The 25952-nt window shown below is 51.3% G+C and overlaps 1 protein-coding gene across 2 annotated transcripts in view; it reads left to right on the top strand.

Moving 5' to 3' along the window:
• LOC142024832 (butyrophilin subfamily 1 member A1-like) overlaps positions 1-25952 on the top strand; it is a 50737-nt gene that overhangs the window by 12748 nt on the left and 12037 nt on the right. For both annotated transcript variants that reach the window (XM_075017101.1, XM_075017100.1), the window contains exons 3-5: positions 1892-2239; positions 18263-18544; positions 20011-20127. In XM_075017101.1, coding sequence (XP_074873202.1) covers positions 1892-2239; positions 18263-18544; positions 20011-20127 — 747 coding nt within the window. The remainder of the gene's footprint in view (positions 1-1891; positions 2240-18262; positions 18545-20010; positions 20128-25952) is intronic.

Raw genomic sequence — 25952 nt, 5'->3', positions numbered from 1 at the left:
TTGTTCCTTTCGAAATGGAGCACTTTGCATTTGTCTTTATTGAACTTCATCCTGTTTACCTCAGACCATTTCTCCAATTTGTCCAGATCATTTTGAATTTTGACCCTATCCTCCACAGCAGCTTCAACCCCTCCTAGCTTGGTATCATCTGCAAACTTTAATAAACCTATTTTCTATGCCAATATCTAAATTGTTGATGAAGATATTGAACAGAACTGGTCCCAATACAGACCCCTGCAGAACCCCACTTGTTATACCTTTCCAGCAGGATTGAGAGCCATTAATAACTACTCTCTGAGTAAGGTTACCCAGCCAGATTTGCACCCACCTTATAGTTGCCCCACCTAAGTCCTATTTGCCTAGTTTATTGATAAGACTATCATGCGAGACCGCACCAAATGTCTTAATAAAGTCGAGGTACACCACATCTACCGCGTCTCCCTTATCCACAAGGCTCATATTCCTATCAAAGAAAGGTGTCAGATTGGTTTGACATGATTTGTTCTTTGCAAATCCATGCTGGCTGTTCCCTATCAGCTTACCACATTCCAAGTGTTTGCAGATGATTTTCTTAATTACTTGTTCCATTATCTTTCCTGGCACAGAAGTTAAACTGACTGGTCTCTATTTCCCCTTTTTATAAATGGGCACTATATTTGCCCTTTTCCAGTCTTTCGGAATCTCTCCTATCTCCCATGATTTTCCAAAGATGATAGCTAATGACTCAGATTCTGCCTCCCTCAGCTCCTTGAGTATTCTAGGATGCATTTCATCAGGCCTTGGTGACCTGCAGATGAGTAAATTTTCTAAGTGATTTTTAACTTGTCCTTTTTTAATTTTATCTTCTAACCCTACCCCTTTCCCACTAGCATTCACTATGTTAGGCATTCCTTCTTCAGACCTCTCGGTGAAGACCAAAACAAAGCAGTCATTAAGCATCTCTGCCATTTCCAAGTTTCCTGTTACTGTTGCTCCCCCATCACTGAGCAATGGGCCTACCCTATCCTTGGTCTTCCTCTTGCTTTTAATGTATTTTTTAAAAGTCTTCTTATTTCCCTTTATGCTTGGAGCTAATTTGAGCTCATTTTGTGCCTTTGCCTTTCTAATCTTGCCCCTGCTTTCCTGTGCTGTTTGCCCTTCGTAATTTGTGCTAGTTTCCATTTTTTATATGATTCCATTTTGATTTTGAGACATGCAAGGTCTCCTGGTGAAGCCAAGGTGATCTTTTGCCACATTTTCTATCTTTGCTACGCAGTGGAATAGCTTGGTTTTGGGCCCTTAATAATTTCCCTTTGAAAAACTACCAACTCTCCTTCATTGCTTTTCTCCTCAGTCTTGCATTCTATGGGATCCTACCTACCAGCTCTCTGAGTTTACCAAAATCCGCCTTCCTGAAATCCATTGTCTCTATTTTGCTGTTCTCCTTTCTACCCTTCCTTAAATTGAGAACTCTCTGATTTCATGATCACTCTCATCCAAGCTGCCTTCCACTTTCACATTCTCAATCAGTTCCTCCCTATTTGTTAAAATCAAATCTGGTACGTCTTCATCAGCTATATTGTGTGTGCAGCTGAAGTTGTGTAACGTACGCTAACGGCCGATGGTAGTATAGACATGGCCTCACTGTGGCTGTGTCGACACGGACTGAAAACTTTGAAAAGGCCATGCTAATGGCCATATCGAAGAATATTAATGACATGCTGAAATGAATATTCAGTGCCTCATCAGCATGCCGCCAGCACCGGCACTTAAAAGTGCCATGGTTTGCTTGCGCATGGCTTCTTTACACTGAGGTCCTTTTCGAAATGACCCTGCGAACGTTGAAATCCCCTTATTCCTATCATTTGCCCCCAGACTCTCGCTGATTTTATTTCCATTGTATATTTCACAGCACGATTCACAGTGATTGCACCTGACCGTCCAGTCGTTGCCTTTGTAGGCGTGGAGGCCGTCCTGCCCTGCCACCTCTCCCCCAGCATGAGCGCTGAGACCATGGAGGTGAGATGGTTCCGATCCAGGTATTCACCAGTTGTGCACCTCTACAGTGAGGGGCAGGATCAGTACGGAGAACAGATGCTGGAATATCAAGGGAGAACTGAGATCTTGAAAGACGACATCACCAGTGGGAGAGTTTCCCTGAGAATACGCAACATACGACCATCAGATGATGGGCGGTACACCTGTTTTTTTCAGTCCAGTGACTCTTATGAAGAAGCTTTATTGGAACTGCAGGTGGCAGGTCAGTAACTTGTTCTGATACTTTGACATCTGCAACCGGGTAATAAGTGGATTCAGAGGGTTCATTGTGAGATGACACCTGATTTTTCTCATCCTGGGGCAGTAGCTCTGGTCAAGTTTGATTCTAGTTTATTGTTTAATATCCATTTTTTCTCAATTTTCTAAGCTCCGGTTGTGTGCTCGATTATCCTAAAAACTGCTGTGACTCATTGGAGTCGGGTGGGGTTAGTGGCCCAAAGGTGAGGTCATTTGAGCAAGGGGTTAAAGAGACACACAAATACCTCCAACAGTCAGGTGGCATGAATATGTTGGGGTAATTACAACTGTTTTGTGTGCACTTGGGGCTCAAGCAGTGGCTGTGATCCCACCCGCCCTGACAGATTGATCTGGGCTCACCTCTGGCCCGTTGAGGGTAACAGATGTTGATACACAGAGCCCTGGTCTGTGTGCGGGACAATTGAGACATTCCCACCCCCAGGACAGGTAGAGGCAGGAGGCCTGAGCCCTGCAGGTGCTGTCAGAGAGATCAGGAGAGGCACAGCTAGTTCTGTAACCAGGACATGAGGTTTAGAGCCGGTGAAGCGAACAGCTGCCTTATGCTCAAACACTGAGTTTGGTCCACACGAACCATCTCTGACTTCCCAACTGTTCTCATTCCATCACCCTTGTTCTGTGGGTGGCCTGGGCTGTCACCTTCACACACCCAGGTGATCACTGCCATGTCTGACCCCAGGGTTCTGTCAGTCTCCATGGCAAGGAGTCTGTTCTCTGCTCCTGACACAACCTGCTGTAATAAGGGTGGGGCGACAACGCACTGACCTCAGGGCACATCTGTGTCCCAGCTGTACATGGCTCCTAAGGTGGCAGCTGCTGCTGGAGGACAAAGGTGAGGAGGCAGGGAGGGAAAGTGAGTGACGGGAAGAGGCGTCAGCCACACCCAGCAGGAGGCAGCTCAGGTGACCCTGGTGCCTGCTTCCCCCTCACGCCTGCTGCACAGATTGGCACCCAGCAGCTGGGAGAGCTTCATCCTGCCCCCCAACATGGATCAGGGCAGGGAGCAGTAGCCAGGGCAACAGGTAGCAGAGATAAAGAGGAGGAAGGGGCAGGAGGCAGACTGACCCCAGCCTGCTCCTCCCCTCTACGTCCACCCCAGGCCCTCAGACAGCCTCACAATCCCAGCTGGCAAGTTCCCAGGCAGGGGAGGGGGCACTGCATGAGCACCCACAGCAGCTGCAGGGGTGTAATTAGCCACATGCAGCTTATTCTGTGTTATCTCCCCGCGGCCCCCGCAGCAGCAGGAGCAGCAGCTGCCACTGCCAGCAGCTAAATGAGCCGCAAATGGCTCTTAAAGGACAACATGGAGGTCAGAGGGAGCTGCTCAGCTGTCTAACCCAGTCAGCTTTGAGGTGTGGCACCTCAGGTGAGCGCCTCATTTTCCTCACTCTCGTTATGGCCCTGGGATTGCCTGCTGCTCTGCCCTGCTTCGGGGCAGCCACTGGTGTACTGTTTGACAGCTGAGCCATGCGAAAGGGAGCTGGACCTCATTAACGGATGCCCCATCCTGCCCTAGGGCCAGGGCTTATACCCAGTCTGCAGCCCTGCTGAAAAGCACTGAACTTACAGACCACGGAGACTTAAGTTGGGTGCTGTGACCTTCCCCCCGGCTCAGACCACTCCATGCACACACATGGGATACTTACAACTTGGAAAACGACGCCTTCTGAGAGCATCTAGTACGAAATGCATCGTGATTGTGCCATCCTGTCATAATCGTACTGTGGCCAACACAGGCGCAGGGTCAAGAAATGTCACGTCCGTCACCAAACGTTCTGCCAGTGACGGAGAAGTGCTGTGGTAGCTTCGGCAATGCATTTTCACAGCACGCGCCCTCTGGCAGCAGGAGGCATGCACAGCTGGTGCTTTCGCATCAGTCATTCAAGCAGTGCAATGGGGGTAACTATCCCACTGTGCTCGTCATCACCCTCTGTAGCTAAGCGGAGTGAGACGGCCGAGTCGGTCGCAGAGTATCCGTGGTGTGGTGCCAACATCACATGATGCATTTTTTGCCTCAGCGGTCCATGGGCTCTGGACTGCAATTCAGGGCATTTCTGAATGGCCCCAGTTTACTGAGTGTCTCCCATCTCGGCCGGAAGGGATGGAACCTGCATTGCTCTGCTCTGCTGAGGCCACTCTTGTGGACAGTCATGCAGTATGTCCTGAGCACCACATCTGAGCAGGAATCAGAGCTGCCAATGTTGTGCGTGCCAGTGTAAGAAACACCAGATTACTGTTGGCGTTCGAGGAGCAGCAGTGCTGAATGGGCCGGCGTTTTGGGGTTCGGGGAACAAGCACTCAGTGGTGGGGTCACACTGCTGTGCACTTTTGGGATGATGGGCAGTGGTTGCTGAACTTTCAGATGGGGAAAGCCACCTTGCTGGAGCTGTGTGCGGAGCTCTCCCCAGAACTGCAGCGCAAGGGCACCAGAGCCGTGTCTACACGTGCACGCTACTTCGAAGTAGCGGCACTAACTTAGAAATAGCGCCCGTCATGGCTACACGTGTTGGGCGCTATTTCGATGTTAACATCGACGTTAGGCGGCGAGACGTCGAAGCCGCTAACCCCATGAGGGGATGGGAATAGCGCCCTACTTCGAAGTTGAACATCGAAGTAGGGCACGTGTAGCCGATCCGCGTCCCGCAACATCAAAATAGCGGGGTCCGCCATGGCGGCCATCAGCTGAGGGGTTGAGAGATGCTCTCTCTCCAGCCCCTGCAGGGCTCTATGGTCACCGTGTTCAGCAGCCCTTAGCCCAGGGCTTCTGGCTGCTGCTGCTGCAGCTGGGGATCCATGCTGCATGCACAGGGTCTGCAACCAGTTGTCGGCTCTGTGGATCTTGTGTTGTTTAGTGCAAGTGTGTCTGGGAGGGGCCCTTTAAGGGAGCAGCTTGCTGTTGAGTCCGCCCTGTGACCCTGTCTGCAGCTGTGCCTGGCACCCTTATTTCGATGTGTGCTACTTTGGCATGTAGACGTTCCCTCGCAGCGCCTATTTTGATGTGGTGCTGCGCAACATCGATGTTGAACGTCGACGTTGCCAGCCGTGGAGGACGTGTAGACGTTATTCATCGAAATAGCCTATTTCGATGTCGCTACATCGAAATAAGCTCCTTCGATGTCGGCTTCACGTGTAGACGTAGCCCAGAAGGCCAAGGCTATGAATACAACACAGTAGAGCACAAAGCAAAGATGAAGGAGCTGAGGCAGGTATTCCAAAAGGCACAGGGGGAAACCATGTCTCCAGTGCTGCACCAAAGACCTGCCACTTCTATTAGGGGCTAGGCGCCATCCTCAGCAGTGGCCCCGCTTCCACCTGCAAGTGCCTTGTTCTTACTTTGGTGGGGCTGGAGACATCGGACACCAAGCTCAAAACATGGTGACAAGGTCATGGTCAAGGAGGCGGAGGACGATTTGGAGCACACAGCAGGGTTGCCAGTGACATGGCAAGAAAGCTTCTCTTTTTCAGAGATTCAGCCAGTCCAGCAGGTTGTCTCTGGTGTGCATGATGCAGGAAAGGAAAGCCCTGGCAACTGATCTTCTGAGGTCGTGCCGCTCCATTCTGTGCTGTTCAGCTCTTCTTTGGTCTGTGTATTGTAGAAGTGGATGAAGGGATACAAATCTGCAAGATTAGCTGTATTTCAGTGGGCTCCATATTTCCCAGTGAAGCGAAGAAGTGTGGTACAGGAGTATGTTAATTCACACTGAGATTTCACAGGAACCCTCTAGAGATATGTACCAGCAGGTGAATTTTTCTGAAGGGATTGATGCTGTGTGTGAACTAATCATCACACTTTTTGGTACTGTTTCCTGTGCTAATGCTGACGAGGCCTTTCGGGGGATTCCTTTTCACACTGGCAGCACACCAGCACCAGCTAAGGAAATGACCGAGGCGTAGCGAGGAGGACGTGTTCCAGGCAGTGCTCCAGTCGTCAGGAGCAGAGAAAAGGGAAGGCAGGAAGTGGAGTGAAAGGGAAAGGCAGGAGAGAAAATAAGGAGGACATCCTAAAGGGACAGGAGTGAGCCATTAATGTGATGGAGGAGCAAATGGAGATGCTGAAATCCCTACTCACACTTCAGTTGGAGCATGTGCATGCTTGCCTTCCCCTGCTGCCAACGCAAAATGACTCTCCGTGCCCTCCACTAATTCTGCTCACACATTCCTTCCAGCTTCCTGCATCTCTCTGTGCCCTGTTCACCCCATCCATTTGCACAACTTTCAGAAGGACATCTGGACTTACGCAGAGCTCTGAGAGTCTCCACTGCCCTTCCCTGTTATCTCCCTTCCCACCAATCCTTCTGTGTGTGTTAATTGTTGTTTAGTAAAAGCAGTCTCTGCAGAAGAATGAATCTTCATTTGCATCCTACTTGAAGTCATTGATGCTGGTAGAAATACCACAGAAGTAGTTTAATCTAGAATGTTGAGACCAAACAAGATAACTGAAATGAGTTAATCATGGCAGTGTGATGTATAATACATATTACTGTTGTTCATTGCTCAAATATTGCTTCAAAACCTCCCTGATTCCCCCAGTCCTTCCTTGTGCCCCTCTACTAGCAGTTGTCTCTGTTACTCCGATTCAGCACTCGTACGATTTGTGTCAGTGCTCCACCCCAGGGAAACTTTTTACCCTTGCCTTCACAAATATTATGGTGCACACAACAGTCTGCCATGACCATGGGAATATTTTCCTCATTTATGGCTAAACTGCCACAAAGGCAGCACCAGCACACCCTTGATCTGCCAAAGGCTCATTCCAGGTCATGCTGCAGCTGATAGCCTTAGTGTCAAATCCTTGTCTACTGCTGTCCAGGTTTTCCATGTAAGGCTTCATGAGCCTTGGTAGAATGGGGAAGGCTCAGTTTCCCAGGCTCCTATAGGCCTGTCGGCATTCATCACTGGAATCATCTGGTGCAGAAAGAATGTACTTGTTTTTCAGTCACTTTCTGTATGGACCAGCATTCTTGATGACACAGTTTACAGGGTAAACATCTCTGATCCTGCACACTCTGGTCTGGCAACATCTATGGTCCAGCATAGTTTTAATTAGCCAGATGCCCACTTCTCCTGGCTGTGGCCAAGTTTCCAGCAGTCCCATAAAGTTTGTTGACAGCCACCAGTCCTGACTCCCAGTGCCCTTTGCTGTTACTTAGCTCTACTTTTCCTCTAAATGTCTTTTAAGAGCCCAGGAAGCAGTGGAAGTGTTGGTAATGCTGCTAGACAACATTGATCCCCTATGGTTTGGCAAATTCTCTGGTTTAGCACCAGTCAGGTCCTGAGGGTGCCTGACTAGAGAGATTCAACCTGCAGTGTACAGTAATCTCCTTGTTTGCTTCGATTCTATTCTCCCTTATTTATCTGTGTAGTCAAGTAAGCATCGATGAACATCCCTCCCCATCAGCCTTGGAGTGAGGACACGTCCCCTGCTACCATGTGTCTGTAAAGGTTAATTCCCTTAATGAGAATTGAGCAGTCACTGGAGCTCAAGCCGTCTGGGAAGGGCAGAACATAAGTATCAGGGGCTTGGGCCCATAGGCAGGATGGAAGAGTCTGTTGCCTGTTGTCATGGCTGAGGCTGAGGCCAAGCAAACACAGGCCTCTTGACATAAGATGGGTAAGTGGCCACCCACCTTTATCCTGTGGGTATCCTCCATCTTCCCAGGCTGCCCAGCTATTGGCAGTCCCAGCAGCTCTTCAGTGTCCTTGTTGGTTGGCAGCCCTGGCAGTGACTTTCAATCCTCAGTGCTACAGAGGACCCTCTTGGGCACAAGTCCCTGCAGAGAACGGGAGGCATCTGTCTCCTTTGCTGGGTCCTGCCCCAGTGAAGTGAAGGCCCATCTTTTAAACCTCCTGTCCCGCCGCTCTTCTTCCAGTGGGGTGAGCATGGCTTTCCTGGCTCCACACACCAAGGGGGTATGTTGCAGTTCTTTTCTCTCTGGCCTAGCAGACGGCCATATCCCCTATGCTATGAGTCACTTTCATAACTGATGCTCTGTGTGACTTCTGTGGGTCAGGCTTTTTGTTTATTTCTGTTTTGCTTTTGTTCTGGTTTTGATGAGAATGCATGTTGTATTTTGTTATTTACATGCAGCTTCAATGAAGTGCATGTTTTTGCATCATTTACATGCATATGTTTTGTTCATTATGTGTTTATATTTTATATAAAAACAATCAAAACTGAGTTTTTAAAACAGAATCCTGACAAGAGAAGGCTCCAGACAGCCGCCCCTTCTCTCCCACCCCATGGAGGATCTTCAGTGTTAAATTGCCAAACAGTGTAAGGCCTTCTCTGCATAGCAGCCACAATCAAAATAACAATCACTTTGACTTCACAGACTGGGTTAAATTGACGCCTCTTTTTCCACATTAAGTTCATTTCATTTCAGTGTAGCTCATCAGTAAAGGTGTGGCCTGCTGTAGAAGGCATTACCTTAACCCTGGATTCTTCTTCGAGTGTCCCCGTGGGTGCTCCACAATAGGTGACGGGCTTGCCCGGCGCCGCAGATCGGATCTTCCAAGCAGTTTCTGCCGGACCGCGCATGCGCTGGCGCGCACCGCTCCCTTGGGCGCTCCTGGCCACGTGCGCGATCCGGTCCCCGCCAGTTCCTCTTTACCGCCGTCGGCTGCAGACGGAATCCGACTAGGCTAAGACCAAATAGCGTATTCAACGACTTTATCTGTTTTCTTTCAAAGTTTTTCAGGTACTTAGGCTACTACGAGTTAGCCGGTTGTTATTTTGCAAAAAAAAAAAAAAAAGAACAAACAACAACAAACAAACTACGAGCGGGACAGCTTCAGTCCAGTCCCAGTAACAAGCGCCGGAGGCCAGGAGCTACGGCCATCAGGCCTCCTGCTGAGGCAGGCCATCGGACGGGGAAAACAGCACAAAGAAGGTGCTAAGTACCCACTTAATAAAACTCAAAGACTCACCAACAATGTCCTCTTCAGGCTTTAAAAAAATGTGAGTCCTGCCGAGAGGCAATGCCAGTGTCCGATGGGCACAGCCTATGCATAAGGTGCCTGGGGGAGTCCCATGTGGCACAAAAATGCGCCTTCTGTGCAAAATTAACGACCAGAGCACGGAGAGACAGGGAGATGCGCATTAAAATGCTGCTTCTTGATAAGGCCCTCCAGCCAGACGTGCCGGAGCGGCCACAGCAGGAGGGACCCTCCGGGGCCCTTAAAAGGAAAGCTGCCTCCCTCACTCCATCAGCGCAGAAACGGAGGAAAGTCTCTCCAGCCCGATCCCTGCCGGCAGCAACAGTGAGCGGGACGGGAGGAGCACGCAGCCCCCAGCCGCAGCAACAGCTGATCGGCGGCGGCACGGAGAGCCACGTGGAGACGGCTCAGCCTCCGATGATCAGCCAGCCGCCCCGCACCGCAGGCAGGGCGGCGGCTAAACAAGCGCCGGCACCGGCGGCACTGCAGGCAGCGGCACCGACCCCGGCGGAACCAGCGGTGCAGAGCGCGCGGGCACGTAGCCTGCAGGCGCAGAAGGACACCGCACGTGCGGCACCGCCTTCGAGCGTGCCTAGCACGGTGCCGACGGGGCCGGGATCCCCCGTGCGTCAGGGGGCGGAGTCACCTCCTCCAGGGAGGGGGAAGGCTGCACACAAGAGGAGGCATTGCAGCCCCTCTCCGGACAGGGTTGTGGAGCTGCTTTCTCACAGCCCTCCGCTTACGTTGCAGACTCCAACCAGAAGGCAGGGGTCCCCCCTAGCCTACCCAGAGCCCCCTTCTCCATTTTTGCAACCAGCCTCACCCTGGATGGCACCACCTTCACCCTTCCTGGGGTTTGAACCACTGGACTATTATGCGAAGTCGCTCTCTCCAGTGTCTCGGCGATCTCCCTCCCCCAGATGCAGAGGGTATGCACCAAGGGAGTGGTCTAGGTCACCTTCCCAAGAACAGTGCCTATACTGCCATGGTCGCCCCTACCACGCGGGGCATACACACCATCGGCAATCTACTAGGGACAGATCCCCACAAACTATCTCGTACCCCCGAGGGCAATCGCGACCGGGGACAGAGACTCAAGCATCTCAAGGGGGACTGGTCATGGAACCCCGAGATTTTCCCTCGCAAACCTCTAGCGAGAGGGTGTACCATCACCAGCAGGAACCGGAAGGGTCCAGAGAGATGTACCCCAGCGGTTCCTCACTCTCTTCCCCGGACGAGGCTACGGACCTGGGGGACGTCCATCCTACGGACGATCTCAAACAGTTTCAGGAGCTGTTTAAGAGGGTGGCCTTCACGCAAGGCATCCAGACAACAGAGGTGCAAGAGAAACACCATAAGCTCCTCAAAAATTTGAGACCTCCGGCCTCTTCCAGAGTAGCAATACCGCTTGATGAAGCGATCTTAGAGTCCACCACTACGATATGGCAGACCCCTGCAACTATTCCGCCTGTCCAAAAGAGAGCGGATAAGAAATACTTCGTGCCGGCGAAGGGCATGGAGTTCCTGTTTAGCCACCCACAGCCAAACTCCCTGGTGGTGGAGTCCTCGCAACAAAGATCAAAAACATCTCAATTTAAAACAGGGGGAACGGACAAAGACGCCAAAAAGCTAGAGCTGTTCGGCAGAAAGGTCTACTCCTCCTCCACTTTAACGTTGCGAATGGCAAATTACGCAGCGCACTTAGCGAACCATAATTTTGACAACTATTCCAGGTTAACGTCCCTCATGGACTCGCTTCCAGAGGACAAAAAGCCGGTCCTCAAGGCCATAGTGCAAGAAGGCTACGCGGCTGCGAGGATGGGAGTTCAGATTGCTTTGGACGTTGTGGACACGGCAGCACGTTCCACAGCAACCGCAGTGGTGATGCGAAGGGAGTCCTGGCTCCAGACCTCGGGTATACCGAGGGATCTGCAGGCGAAGATAGTTGACCTTCCCTTCGACTTGCAGAAGCTGTTTGCTGAATCAACTGACTCGGTCCGTCATTCCAGTAAAGATTCAAGAGCCACACTCAGGACCCTGGGGATTTACACCCCCCCATACACAAAGAAAAGGTACTACCCTCAGCAAAGGCGGTACCAGTACCAGCAACAGCGCCCCCAGTATCACAGGGGTTACGAGCAAGGGCGACATCAACAGCACCAGCAGTACAGAACTCCCAGGCGACGCTCACAACAGAGCCGGGCGTCCTCGGGGCGGGGCCAAAGGCCACAAGTTTGACATACAGATCCAGGGCTGCGCCATCACTACCATCGCACAAGGTCATCCGAAGCAGCTGTTTCACCATCGCCTCCGACCATTCTACGACCAGTGGCAAAGGATCACCACAGACAAATGGGTGCTGGAGATCATAGCCACGGGGTACGCCATCCCCTTCCAGTCGCTCCCACTGTCACGACCTCCACCCAAGCCCCACCTCCAGGAGGCCTCCCACGTAGCGAGGCTCAGGCAGGAGGTGGACCATCTCATGCTCATAGGGGCGGTGGAAAGAGTGCCGGAGCAACTGCACGGGAAAGGGTTCTACTCCAGGTATTTCCTCACGGAGAAAAAGACAGGAGGCTGGAGGCCCATCTTAGACCTTCGCGGCCTCAACAGGTACCTGCGCAAGCAACGTTTTCGGATGACCACGATCGCCTCCATCCTTACAGCTCTGGACGATGGAGACTGGTTCGCAGCCCTCGATTTACAAGACGCGTACTTCCACATAACCATCCATCCGGCTCACCGGCGATTCCTCCGGTTCATGGTGGGCAACGAACACTTCCAATACAAGGTCCTACCGTTTGGCCTTTCCTCGGCCCCCAGAGTCTTCACCAAGACCTTGGCAGTGGTGTCAGCCTACCTGCACAGACAGGGGGTATTCATTTTCCCGTATCTGGACGACTGCCTGCTCAAAGGGGCCTCGAAAGGAGAGGTTCTCCGCATGATACGCGTCACAGCAAACACGTTCTCACTTGGCCTGGTTATCAATCTGGCAAAATCACAAATAGACCCCACACAGGACATAGAGTTCATAGGGGCTCGCATAAACTCGGTTGCAGCGAGAGTATACCTACCAGAGGCTCGCTTTCGAGCCATCGGTTCCCTCATGCAAGTCATCACCTTCAGCCCTACGGTGCCGGTCTTGACGTGCCTGCAGCTGCTGGGCCACATGGCAGCGGCGACGTTTGTAGTGCAGAACGCCAGGTTACACATGCGCAGCATGCAGCACTGGCTGGCGAGTGTATACAAACCGGCAGTACACACTGTTCACAAGGTGGTGTCGCCCACAGCCGGGGTGCGAAAATCCCTGCAATGGTGGGTAAACCCCAGGAACTTGCTAACAGGGGTACCCTTCCACCAGCCGCAAATATCGGTTTTTCTCACTACAGATGCCTCCCTCATAGGGTGGGGAGCGCACATGGCCGAAGAGGTGACTCAAGGACTGTGGTCACCCACGGAACAGTCACGACACATCAACGTACTGGAGCTCAGAGCAGTGTTCAACGCCTGCAAACACTTTCGAGACCACATACAAGGCAAAGTCGTCGGGATCAGTACAGACAATACCTCCACCATGTTTTATATAAACAGGCAAGGAGGAGCTCGATCCCGTGCTTTATGCGCGGAAGCAATCCCCTTATGGAACTGGTGCATCGCCCACGATATAATTTTGAAAGCCTCATACTTGCCGGGTGCGCACAACGTGAAGGCAGACCAGCTGAGCAGGCGTTTTGCGCTCACACATGAGTGGCAGATCCGTCCCGATCTGCTACGGTCGATTTTCCACGCATGGGGTTTTCCCCAAATAGATCTGTTTGCCACTCAGGACAACAAGCAGTGCCCACGATTCTGCTCCAGGGCAGGACTGGGATGGGGGTCCCTGGGGGACGCGTTCGCGATCCCGTGGGGGGGCCCCCTGCTTTATGCGTTTCCTCCCACAGTGCTGATCCACAAAGTGTTGCAAAAAGCCAGGAGGGAAAGGGCCCGGATGATCCTGATAGTCCCAACGTGGGATCGCCAACAATGGTTCCCCCTACTCCTGCGCATGTCGGACCGTCCACCGATGCCTCTTCCGGTGGCGCCGGATCTGCTCACGCAAGCCCAGGGGTCTGTAGTGCATCCGCACCCCCACAGCCTGCGACTACAAGCGTGGTTAATCCATGGCTCAGCTCCCTAGAGAGCACATGCACAGTGGCAGTTCAACATGTCCTAGAAAGTAGCAGGAGGACTTCCACTAGGAAGACCTACAAACAAAAATGGACTCGCTTCACGGCTTGGTGTTCTACCAAACAGCTGGCCCCCCTTTCGGTGCCTATACCTACAATTCTAGAGTATTTACTGGACCTCAAGAGAGGAGGACTCTCGCTATCCTCGTTAAAGGTCCACCTTGCCGCCATCTCGGCGTTCAGACATGAGGAGGAAGGGCACACGGTGTTCGCCCACCCTGTGGTTACCAGGTTCCTCAAAGGGTTGATAAACCTCTACCCCCCTCGGAAACCGATTCCACCTTCGTGGAACTTGGACCTAGTGCTTACCACACTGATGGGACCACCGTTCGAGCCCTTGGCCACGGTTCCCCTCCGCCTCCTTACAATTAAGACGACCTTTCTTCTCGCAATTACGTCAGCTCGTAGGGTGAGCGAGCTCGCGGCAGTCATGGCAACGCCACCCTGCACTGTTTTTTCCAAGGAGGCGGTAACCATACGGCTGCATCCAGCCTTTGTCCCCAAAGTTTCTTCCGAGTTTCACATCAATGAACCTATTGTTCTACCCTCGTTTTATCCAAAACCTCATAACTCCAACGAAGAGGCGCGCCTACGCCTCCTGGACGTGAGGAGGGCACTAGCCTTCTACGTAGACAGGACCAAGTCCTTCCGGAAAACGGATAGACTCCTAGTCTCCCTCGCTCCCAAATCGAAAGGAGAGGGTCTCTCCGCGCAGAGAATCTCAAAGCACATTGTATCCTGCATAAAAATGTGCTACGAGCTCAGAAAGACTCCTTTATCCGCCACTCCCAGGGCTCATTCCACCAGGGCGGTGGCGGCATCAACAGCCTTTTTCAAGGGCGTTGCGTTAAAAGACATTTGCAGAGCGGCGACCTGGTCGTCCTACGACACCTTCGCCAAACATTACGCCCTTCACAGGGTATTCCAAGAGGATACCCGTCTCTCCGCAGCGGTCCTCTTGGGGACAAGCTGCACATAATCCGATTACCCACCTCCTATCTTGGGTTACTGCTGGGTAGTCACCTATTGTGGAGCACCCACGGGGACACTCGAAGAAGAAAGAGAAGTTACTCACCGTAGTAACGGTAGTTCTTCGAGATGTGTCCCCGTGGGTGCTCCACTACCCGCCCATCCTCCCCGCTTCGGATCTCTTGTAGTGTTTTGCAGGGGCACCCGAGGCGGTTGGTCGAGGAACTGGTGGGGACCGGATCGTGCACGTGGCCAGGAGCGCGCAAGGGAGCGGCGCGTGCCGGCGCATGCGCGGTCCGGCAGAAACTGCTTGGAAGATCCGATCTGCGGCGCCGGGCAAGCCCGTCACCTATTGTGGAGCACCCACGGGGACACATCTCGAAGAACCACCGTTACTACGGTGAGTAACTTCTCTTTTCCTTGTTAGCTAAGCTCTAGTATTTTCTGGGTGTAGATGTATTTCCTGGCTCTCAGAGGAGTGAGATTTTTTTGCTGCCACCCTCGGCAGGCGTATATCATTATCATCAATAACCGTGGGCTTAACGCCCGTTGGTGTCTGATGCCTCTCTCACTATTTCCTTCCATCTTTCCCTATCCAGTGCAGAGTGGCTTAGTTTCTGTAGACTAGCTCAACGCCAATCTACTACATCATCTACCCATTCTCTGTTTGGTCTGCCTCTCCTATTCGAACCATCCATTATGCTGAATACCAGAGTCTTGATTTTTCGCACGTCGTTCATTCTGCAAATAGGCCCCAATAGTTGTAGCTTCCGTTTTATAATTCCTCATTGGTGACCTTCTGCAGCCATCCTATTCTCAGAATCTTTCTGTAACAACTCCTTTCAAACGCCAATATTCTTCTTTTTCAATCTTTCGTTATCATCCACGTCTCACACCCGTACAACCTGCTGCTGAACACACGCGTTTTCAAAATGCCCAGCTTCATTCTTAAGCAAATCGCTTTGCTTTTCCAGATCTTATCCATCGCCTTCAAACTCGCTCTTGCTTTCGCTATTCTAGTCGGTATTTCCTTCTTACAGTCTAGATCATGGGTGTCCAACCTTTTGGCTTGCCTGGGCCGCATTGAATGAAGAGGAATTGTCTTGGGCCGCATATAAAATATATAATGTAGTTAATGTATATAAATTACATAATAATGTTAAAAGTTTACGATCTTGTGGTGCTGCATTACTAGCTGTCCAGGGCCGCATGTGGCCCGGGGCCCACGGGTTGGACACGCCTTGGCTAGATCATACTTTATGTTGCTCCCCAGATACGTGAACTTCTCTACATTTTCTAGTTCAATACCATCGACACTGATCTTCCTTCCTATTTCCTTATCTCCAAATACCATTGTTTTTGTTTTATCAATGTTCATAATCAGTTCATCCTGCTTCACTTCTTCATTTAACATCCGCACTCTTTTCGCTAGCTTCTCTTTATCTTCCTCAATGATAACTATATCATCCGCGAAACTCAAGTTGTTAATTCTTTTCCTGTGCACAGATATCCCTTCTAACTCTTCCTTGATCTTGCCCGTCGCTCTCTCCAGATGTGCGATGAAGATACTTGGCGATATTGGATCTCCTTGTCTCGTACCTCCACTTGTTTTAAACCAACTTCCCAACTCCCTGCATGTTTTCACCACTACCTTCGCATTATCACTGATATATTTCAACAACCATATTAGTCTGCTATTCACTCCGTATGACTCCAACACCACCCAAGTCACTTGCTGATCTACACTGTCAAATGCCTTTTGAAAATCAACGAAGCAAGCGTGTACGTTTTTGTTCTTTCGTCAACCTTTCTCTGCTATCAGTCTGAGTGCCAATATCTGCTGTATGGTACTTCTGTCTTTTCTGAAACCCACTTACTCATCTTCTATCTGTTCTCCTATCTGCGATCTTAATCCTTCAGTCAGTATGATCATCAGCACCTTACCTAGATGACTCGTTAGGGCAATCGTTCTGTAGTTCTTGCACTCCAATGTACTTCCTTTCTTAGTCATTTCACTGCTTTTTCTACTTCCTCCTTTGAAATATTCGTTTCATTCTCGATGCTCGGGGGAGATCTCTCTTTCAATTCTTCGGTCAGTCTCTTCTGAGTCACTCGGGTCCAACTGTTCTTTGTATAGATCAGTGCAATATCTCGTCCATCGCTGCACAATCTTCTCTCTGTTCATGAGCACTTCTTCGTTCTCATCTTTGATTGCCATCTGCTTCGGTTGCCATTTCCTCTTAATATTCCTAATTGTCTTATACACCTCCCTGCTCTTACACTCGCCGTAATACCTCTCGATATCTTCGCATTGCTCCTCTAACCATTTCTTCTTATCCTTTCTGGCTGCTTTCCTTACCTCTTTGCATTTCATCCTATATTGATGTTCTGCCATCTCAGATACATCTCTTCTGATCTTCAACGTTCTTTTCTCTTGAACCAACTTCAGTGTCTTCTGGGTAATCCACTTCTTATTGATCTTTTCTTCCTCTGGAACAGTCTGCTCAATTGCCTCTTCTATAGCAGTGACTATCCCTGCGACTCTCTTATGTAGCTCTTTCTGTGTGCCGATATTCTTTATCTTCTCTTTGAGCACTGCTCTGTATGCATTCCCTGCTTCTTCCTCACGTAGCCTCGCCACATCTCTTCTTTTCTTGAACTGTGTCTTACATTTTCTTTTGAGTTTTATCTTGATGTTTGCGATCACTAGACTGTGGTCTGAGTCTATATCCGCTCCTTGAAAAGTTCGGCACTGCTGTACTGATGTTATCCATCTTATCAAAATCCTACCTCTCATGTTCTTGGACTTCCCGTCATTCGATCGCTATGTCCACTTCCTACAGTCCTTTTGTTGGAATCTCATGTTGCAAATCACCCATCTCATGCTCTGTAGCAAACTCTAACAGTTTCCCACCTGGTTTGTTTCTTTCTCCATATCCAAACCTTCCCGTGACTCTCTTGCAACCTTCATTATCTGTTCCAATCTTCGCATTCCAATCTCCTTCGATGATCAGCACATCTTTCTGCGGTATCTCCTCCACCGTCTTTGTCAAGTCTTTATAAAATAGCTCAATCTCTTCCTCCGTCCTATCTGACTTGGGTGCATACACCTGAATGACTGAGATGTTGAATGGTTTTTGCTTCGAATTGCACAACTATCATTCTTGCACTCTCCGGTTTGTATCTTAATAATGCTCTTCTAGCTGTTTTGCTAAGAGGGAAACCAACTCCTGCTTTATGCTGCGTTTCGTTTCCTGACCAAATGACTTTGCAACCACATATCTCTCCTGATGCTGTCCAACGCATCTCTGCCGGTCCAAGTGTATCACATTGGTATCTCTCCATATCCTTCCGAAGCAGCTCTACTTTCCAGGTGCCCACAGTGTTCGGATGTTCCATGTTCCAATGGAGATGACATTGAACTCCCTAGTGTCTGCTTTTCTTTGTGAATTAATTTATGATTTGTCTATAGGTAGAAGTGCCATAGCTTTCATGAAATAGTGCAGACCCTATATGCACAGTATTAAAAGGTTTGCAAATAACTTACCTTAATTTTACTTGAGTCGATTGCTTGAATTCAGAGTGTCTTCACAGGAGTTTGCACTGGATTTACTGAACCACTCAACTAAATTGACCAAGTTTGTGCATACAACAGCCCCAACATTAAGATTAATTCTATCAGATTGGAACCCACCTAGTGTAACTAATCAAACACATGCATGAAATAACATTCAGGTCTCTGTTTAACAGGAAATGGCTTTTGATAACAGTATAATAAAGCTTTTGGCTCAACACTGGACACTGTAGAATTATCAGAAGTTTATTTATTTCTTCCATAGGTTTGGGCCCTGCTCCTGTCATCTCTGTGGAGGGATATCAGGAGGGAGGGATCCGGCTGGTGTGTCGATCATCCGGATGGTACCCAGAGCCTGAGGCTCAGTGGAGAGATCACCAGGGGCAGCGCTTACCATCGGCCTCTGAAACTATCTCCCCCAAGGACAGCGGCCTGTTTCAAACAGAGATTGCCATTGTTATAGCAGAAGAGTCCAATCAGAAACTCTCCTGCTGTGTGAGGAACCACCGTGTCAACCAGGAGAAAGAGTCAGCGATTTCCATAGCAGGTCAGTTGCCATCTGCGCTGTATATAGATAGACTGAGATGCTGCAGACAGGAGCCGAGAGTACAGGTTGCACCTCCCTGGTCCAGCACCCTTGGGACCTGCATGGTCCCAAGCCAGGTGTTTTGCTCGACCAAGGGAGGTTAATGCCCTCTGATTCCCACTCCCTGGCTGCCCTTGCGGTCACAGATCCTGGCTCCCACTGGCTTCCCAGCCCTCTGAACCCATGTAGCTGCTGGCTCTGGCTCTGGCTGCAGCCCCAGCTTGCCCTCCTGCCTGGGCTCTCTGGTGCAGGAGCAATGTTGTCAAACCAGAACGTGCTGGTTTTAGGGGGTGCAGCCTGTATTTATCATCATGTCTCCTTTTTATTAGCCTGAATCTTCAAGGTGCTGAGCATGTCTGGTAAAGTTCTGAGCAAATCTGCGTCTGTTTGATTCCAGCCAGCGCTGAGGTGTTCAACACTTACTAGCTCACATGCTATAGGCCAGATTTCTGTAACAGTTCAGTACGAGCAATCAGGGTTCTTTGCAGTGGGGGATGGAGGAGGGAATTCTCCTTTGCGGCAGTGAGGAGTGTGCTGGATTTGTGAGCTGGCTCTGTCTGTTTAGGGGTGGGATTTTCAGGACGTGTTTGCAGACTAGGGGGCTCTGCAGCAAAGCGAGCAGGATCAGGGCTGGTCCACTGGTCAATTCATGGCAATTTGGGGTGTAACTCTGCCTCTCACTGGCCTGCTGGGCACTGCTGTCTGCACCGACAGTTCCATCGTGTGCTTCAGTCCACCCTGCTTTGAAACCGGAACTGATCAACGTGCACCAGCGAAGTGTTCGATCACTACTGCAGGGTCCCTGCACCCAGGTAGTGCACAGCAGACTAGTGCGAGGTACATTTACACCCAGCCTGTCCTGCACTAACCCTTCCTGTGGACTCACCAGTTAAAGTAGGGGGGTTTGAGCAGAGTCATCCCGTCACCCCCTGGAACTCCCACGCCGGTCACCGCTGGGTACCGGGAGACAGGTTGCAGCTCTCTGATTCTGAGGGCCAGTCTGCGCTGGCTGCATCCTGGGGCCGGGGACATCAGTTATTTTTTGTCAAATTCCAAATTTCTTAGTCAAGGAGGAGTCACGGTCCAGACTCCAGAGAATATAATAAGGTAAAATAAGTAAATAAAGAGTTTGGGGTATATTCAAAAGTTTCTGGTCACCCAGATTTGGTTCACACTCCACTTACTGTCTATCCCTGGCCTCGGGGATGTTCGAATTGACACCAGTTGGAGGTAGGTTTGGCACAGCAGAGTCCTCTCCTGTCCCCCTAACATGCCCCCGGCCATTGAGTAACCATGTTGGATTAACAACATAAAGGTGTCGCATCTACCTGTGTATTTTCCTGTGTAGTCAGAGTCCCCACTGGCCCAGTGTCCTGCCTTCATGCTGCACATATTTGCTCCCAACTCAAGGGCACTCTCTCTTGCAGGGCTGTTTTTCCCAAGGATCAATCCCTGGCTGGTGGCTCTGGCTGTGATCCTGCCTCTGCTGGCTGTTCTCATCCCCCTGGCCAGTTACTGCTTCTGGAGACAGCACAGAGCAAAAGGTGAAGTAAGGAGAGTCGGGCAGGCGGGAGGGTGAACGTGTGGGGGGCGAGAGAGATTAGTAGCGGCGCTGGGATTAGTGGGTTTTGATGTTGTTCGGAGGAGTTGCAGGCAGCAGGAGCTGGGCTGAGGGTGACGGGGGACCTGAATAAATTATGACTTTGTCTGAATTGAATCAAGTGGTTTCACCCCTCAGCTCTCACTGGAGAGTCCAACTGAATGTGAGTGTGAACTGTTCCCTGGGGATCAGCATTGCTGAGCGTGAAATGCCGTGCTGGGCCCAGTGGGCTGGGCTTGGAGGTGGTGTTCCCTGTGTGCTGAGCACTTGGGTGGCCTCTCAGGTGAGAGTTAGGTGCCACACAGCTGATTAGCAGAGTGCTCACAGTCACCAGCCTGTGCTTGTATGGGTGGTGCACATCCACTCACACCTTGGTGCACAGAACAAAATTTCTTCCACCCAGGGATGGAAAAAGTCAGCGGAAACAGTGCTTGGAGCACTAACATGTGGAACTTAAGTTCTTGCAGGAAGCCAGAAAGTGTAAGATGTGTTTCTTAGGGCCCAGCCCCACTCCCCCATTTGGCTTGCAGCTAGGAGCTGTGAGTGGGGAAGGCAGTGGCTGTGCCCATGCAAATGTTAGGAATTACCTGGGTTACACCTGTGACAGGAGCAGGACAATGAACTCTCTGCTGTAGCATAAGTGCTCAGATGCAGGTTTTTCAACTCAGAGGCCAGAAATTGGCCTTTAGTGATCTGGGTGTTTATAGGGAGCTGGGGGGATTTCAAAGCTGGCTTAGGGGTCTGGATGCAATTTCTGTTTAACTTCATTGGCACTGAATATAGAAACTCCCTAAGGCAGCTGGGAAAGTCTTACCCAGAGGATTCTCTTTCCTGAAGCACTGTGAGCTTTATGTCCAAGGCTACGTCTACACGTGCACCCAACTTCGAAATAGCTTATTTCGATGTTGCGACATCGAAATAGGCTATTTCGATGAATAACATCTACACGTCCTCCAGGGCTGGCAACGTCGATGTTCAACTTCGACGTTGCTCAGCCCAACATCGAAATAGGCACAGCGAGGGAACGTCTACACGCCAAAGTAGCACACATCGAAATAAGGGAGCCAGGCACAGCTGCAGACAGGGTCACGGGGCGGACTCAACAGCAAGTCGCTCCCTTAAAGGGCCCCTCCCAGACACACTTTCATTAAACAGTGCAAGATACACAGAGCCAACAACTAGTTGCAGACCCTGTATATGCAGCATGGACCCCCAGCTGCAGCAGCAGCAGCCAGAAGCCCTGGGCTAAGGGCTGCTGCCCACGGTGACCACAGAGCCCCGCAAGGGCTGGAGAGAGAGTATCTCTCAACCCCCCAGCTGATGGCCGCCATGGAGGACCCCGCTATTTCGATGTTGTGGGACGCGGATCGTCTACACGTCCCTACTTCGATGTTGAACGTCGAAGTAGGGCGCTATTCCCATCCGCTCATGGGGTTAGCGACTTCGACGTCTCGCCGCCTAACGTCGATTTCAACTTCGAAATAGCGCCCAACACGTGTAGACGTGACGGGCGCTATTTCGAAGTTACTGCCGCTACTTCGAAGTAGCGTGCACGTGTAGACGCAGCCCAAATGTACCACTGTCGGCAGGACTGGGAAGGGGAAGTTGCTGTTACAAGGATTTCCCTGTGAAGACGAAAGCAGGTAATTCAGAGGAGCAGAGATGAGCTGTGCTTTGTGCCTGTGAACAGGGGAACTGGGTTTGGTACCTTTAGAATTGTCACCTATTCATCCTGTCAGCACCAGAATTGGACAGGTTTATTGGAGGCTTCACAAATACAGTATTTGAGCTGAGTCCAACTGTAGGTACCAGGACTCACTCATTTTGAGTGGTGTGTGAAGTTTGTGTCTGTGCCTAGAGAACCAGGTTGGGCTCATTTCTGAACACTAAGCACTCAGAACAATTCACTGTCACTGTCTTGGTCCCTGGACCTTTCGGAGAATTCTCCACCCCACCTGTACTGGTGAGCGTGGTGGCTTGCATTGCGGTAACACAAACACACATAGGAACTGCACAACTGATCGGGGATGCTGGTCAGTCTGGATACGCGATGGTTTAGCTCAGGCTGTGCTCACTATCTCCATTTCCTGCAGTGTTTGTGACGGTCGGGATCACTCCTTGCTGAGTATGACTATCAGTGCTCATACACCAAGGGGATGAGGAGGGAAAGACCTGATCATCTATCAGTTAGGACAAATGCAAACTATTCCACTTGGGAAATTAAAAATTAGCTGCACTCATGTGAAATGGGAAATGACAACGCAGGAAGGAGCACTATGGAAAGGGATCTACGGATCAGTGAGGATCACAAGCTGAGGAAGAGTCAGCGTGACACTTGCAAACATTGCAAACACCATTCTGGTGTCGATTAGCCGAAGTGCTGTAAGAAGGACATAAGAACATAAGAATGGCCATACTGGGTCAGACCAAAGGTCCATCCAGCCCAGCATCCCATCTGCCGACGGTGGCCAATGCCAGGTGCCCCAGAGAAGGAGAACAGAAGACAATGATCAAGTGATTTATCTCCTGCCATCCATCTCCTGCCCTTGTTATGAAGGCTAGGGCACCATACTTTATCCCTGGCTAATAGCCATTTATGGCATCAGACGTAGCTCTGCTCTGCTCTGCATTGATTAGGCCTCAGCTGGAGTATTGTCTAATTCCGGGCACCTCGTTTTGGGAAAGATGGGGACAAAGTTTCTGTGGCTCGGGAGTGTGTGTTTTTTTTAACAATGCTTAATGAGAAAAGTGCAAATAGTGACAAAGTGTCCTGGGAAAGGTTTCAGTGTCACCATCCCAACCCCACCGTGCTGAGTGTGAGCAGCCAGCGTCACTGCCTGCAGACTCAGGCAGATCTCCCTGGGCTGGTGCACTGGCCACACCCAGATCACTTGCTCAGTGTCCTCCTCAGACCCAGAGAGGCTGCACACTTTTGTGTTGGGTTGAAGGCCCAGAGCAGTGTAACAGGCTCCAGCCGGGGGCAGACTCCTCCTCTGCAGGCAGAACAGAAAACTGCTGCCGGCTGCCCTCTGAGATCCCCCTCAAGCCCTTTTGTAGCTCAGGGGTCTCAAACGTCAGTCCTGGCACCACTAATGGTCCACAGCCACCTTGCAAGTGGGCCGTGAGCTCAGGGATTCCCCCTGCCCCCAACAATGGAGAACCTGCGCTGGCACTTCAGCCTTGGGCCCCGGCCCTGTGAGCTTAGAGCGCCAGCAGTGGCCTCCTGCTGGGGTGTGGGAGGCGTGTAAACAGCCCTGAGCCTGGCTGGATTCAGGTCATGGCGGGAGCAAGCAGCTCTGTGCACTGCCAGTGCCCCTCACCCAGCTAGGGGAGCAGCAGGCACAGATGTGCAGCCTGGAGGCTTTCCCCATTGCTCCCATTGGCTGCAGTTCTGGACTCACAACCAATAGGAACAGCGGGAGTCCATGCCTGGGACACGGTGCCTGGGAATAGCAGGGGGGTGTGATGCCAGGTAGGTGCTCCCCCATCCCCCTTGTGCCCAGACCCTGCACCTCCATCCTCCTGATGTACACCCCTCCCACTGAGCCCCTGCCTCCCAGCCCGTGTCTGTACCCTCCCCCCACCAGACTGTGCTCCCCCCTTACTCCCACAGCCTCCCCTCCCCCCGCCAGACTGTGCTCCCCCCTTACTCCCACAGCCTCCCCTCCCCCTGCCAGACTTGCTACCCGTCTGCTCCTGCACGTGCCCACCCTGGCCAAAGCCCCGACCTCCAGCCTGCTCCTGCACCCGCCCACCCTGGCCAAAGCCCCGACCTCCAGCCTGCTCCTGCACCCACCCACCCTGGCCAAAGCCCCGACCTCCAGCCTGCTCCTGCACCCACCCACCCTGGCCAAAGCCCCGACCTCCAGCCTGCTCCTGCACCCTCCTCCTGCCATACACCCTCTACCCAGCCCACAGCTGCACATTTCTCCCCTTCCCACCCTCAGTGCTCTCCTGCGCCGGCCCTTCTGGCCAGACACCCCCTGCAGCACTCAGCCTCCCTCCCCATTCCACTCCCAGGCACTGAACCCCTCATTGCTGGCCTCATCCCAGAGGCCCACAAAATCTAACCTGGAACCCAAAGAGTTTCAGGCCTGCGGGAAGCCATGGACCTTGTTCTTCCCTCCTCCTGTCCCTGCGTCCCCTCCCGTGCGGCTGGAGCACCAGGGAGTGAGGTGTATCAGAACTAGGCCACATCAGTAGAGAGCAGTGGCCCCCAACCCAAAAAAGATTCCCCACCCCTGCCATAAATAGAACATTGAAACCTGGTTTGGGGCACATGTTAATATTTTACTTTAATTAAAAAGGAAGTTTGGTAGCCAACAGGATGAAGTTAAAGCTCTTACTCTGTTTAATCATTTTGCTGAACAATATTTCCTCTCTTACCGGTTATGTGTGTTTCCTTACGTTGTAACTCCAGTAACCCAATACGAGTATTTAGGTATTTAGAGGTAGGAGGAGGCATTTTTGTCATCTTGAGCGGGCCACCGAAAGGTTTCCATGGAGCATGTTTGGCCCACAAGTTTGAGAACCACTGTTGCAGGGGTTATACAAGGAGATGGTCTGGGAACAAAGAGGATATGTCAGGGCAGGGCCACACATGCCAGCACTGCTGAGATTCTGGTCTGGGCTGCTGCTAACAGGCGCCCAGGGAAAGACTGCTGTAACTAAAGGCATCAGCTAAATGAGGAAAACTCACTGCCCTCATGGAATGTGTAACTACAGGTTCACACGTTGCTTTCCTTTCATACAGCTCATGCTGTATCCAGCAGGGATCGCAATCACCACCACTTTCAAATGCCCCCAGCCCCGTTCCTTCCCCCCCGACTCCAAACACGTATTCTGGCTATTCACCCAACTGACCCAACAGGGTTCTGACCAGACTGGGGCTGGCCTGGGATGGGATGGGAGGGTGAGAACCCTGATGGCAGCAGCTGGCTGAAGAGGAAGCAAGAAGCCTGGCTCACTGAAGCGTGGCGAGGGACTGCTAACCCCGACTCCAACCACACCCTTACCCCTAAATCCTCTGCCTGAGATCACTGCCTCGGCCTGGGTCCTGAGGGATCAAATGGAGATTGCAGGGGCAGTCAGGCTTCAATACTTGTCACAAAGTCAGGAGGTTTCTGCCCACTGACGTCTAGAACGTGCCTTCAAATGCTGGGGCTGAGGTACCTGATTGTCAGTAGCTATCCTGGTGCAGACAGAGGGACAGGAACATCACTGAGTTCAGTTGTGGGGGGGGGGGTCCCCTTCACTCAGGGGAAAGGGAAGGGAGACAGCCCATTTAGCTTACTCAGGATTTCTATGTCCCCAGTACAACGCTGGCCATGAAAGAGCTCAGCCGAGTGCCCCAGTGTGTGTGTTGCTTTCTGCCGGTAGAACAATGACTCCGACGAATTTGCAATAATCGAATTAAATCTTCTTCCTTGAAACTCCCCTGTGCTGTCATTCACTTCCAGCCGCACACCGAGCTGTGAGGCCCCTGTGTTCATGCACTGGAAGGGAGAATCCCAGATTTTATAACAAGTAGACCCTGTAATGGGGAGAACTCACCAGTGTAGCATCTCTAGCTGGTGGCATGGGAATCAGCTCACCCAGCTTCTGAGAGCCTTCTTCTGGCCCGCAGCTCACCTTCCATTCAGACCCACGTCCTTCCCTGACCACAGAGCCTGGCTCTCTGCTACTGCCTCACTCTGGGGTCCTCCCCTCGCAGGGACCCTCAAGCCCCTTTTCCTCACTTTGTCTCAGTGACCCACAGATAGTCTTCAT

The sequence above is a fragment of the Carettochelys insculpta genome, chromosome 22, assembly GCF_033958435.1.
Source record: "Carettochelys insculpta isolate YL-2023 chromosome 22, ASM3395843v1, whole genome shotgun sequence".
NCBI classification, from domain to species: Eukaryota; Metazoa; Chordata; order Testudines; family Carettochelyidae; genus Carettochelys; species Carettochelys insculpta.
The sequence above is the reverse complement of the archived record's forward strand: the minus strand, read 5'-3'. Positions and strand labels throughout refer to the sequence as shown.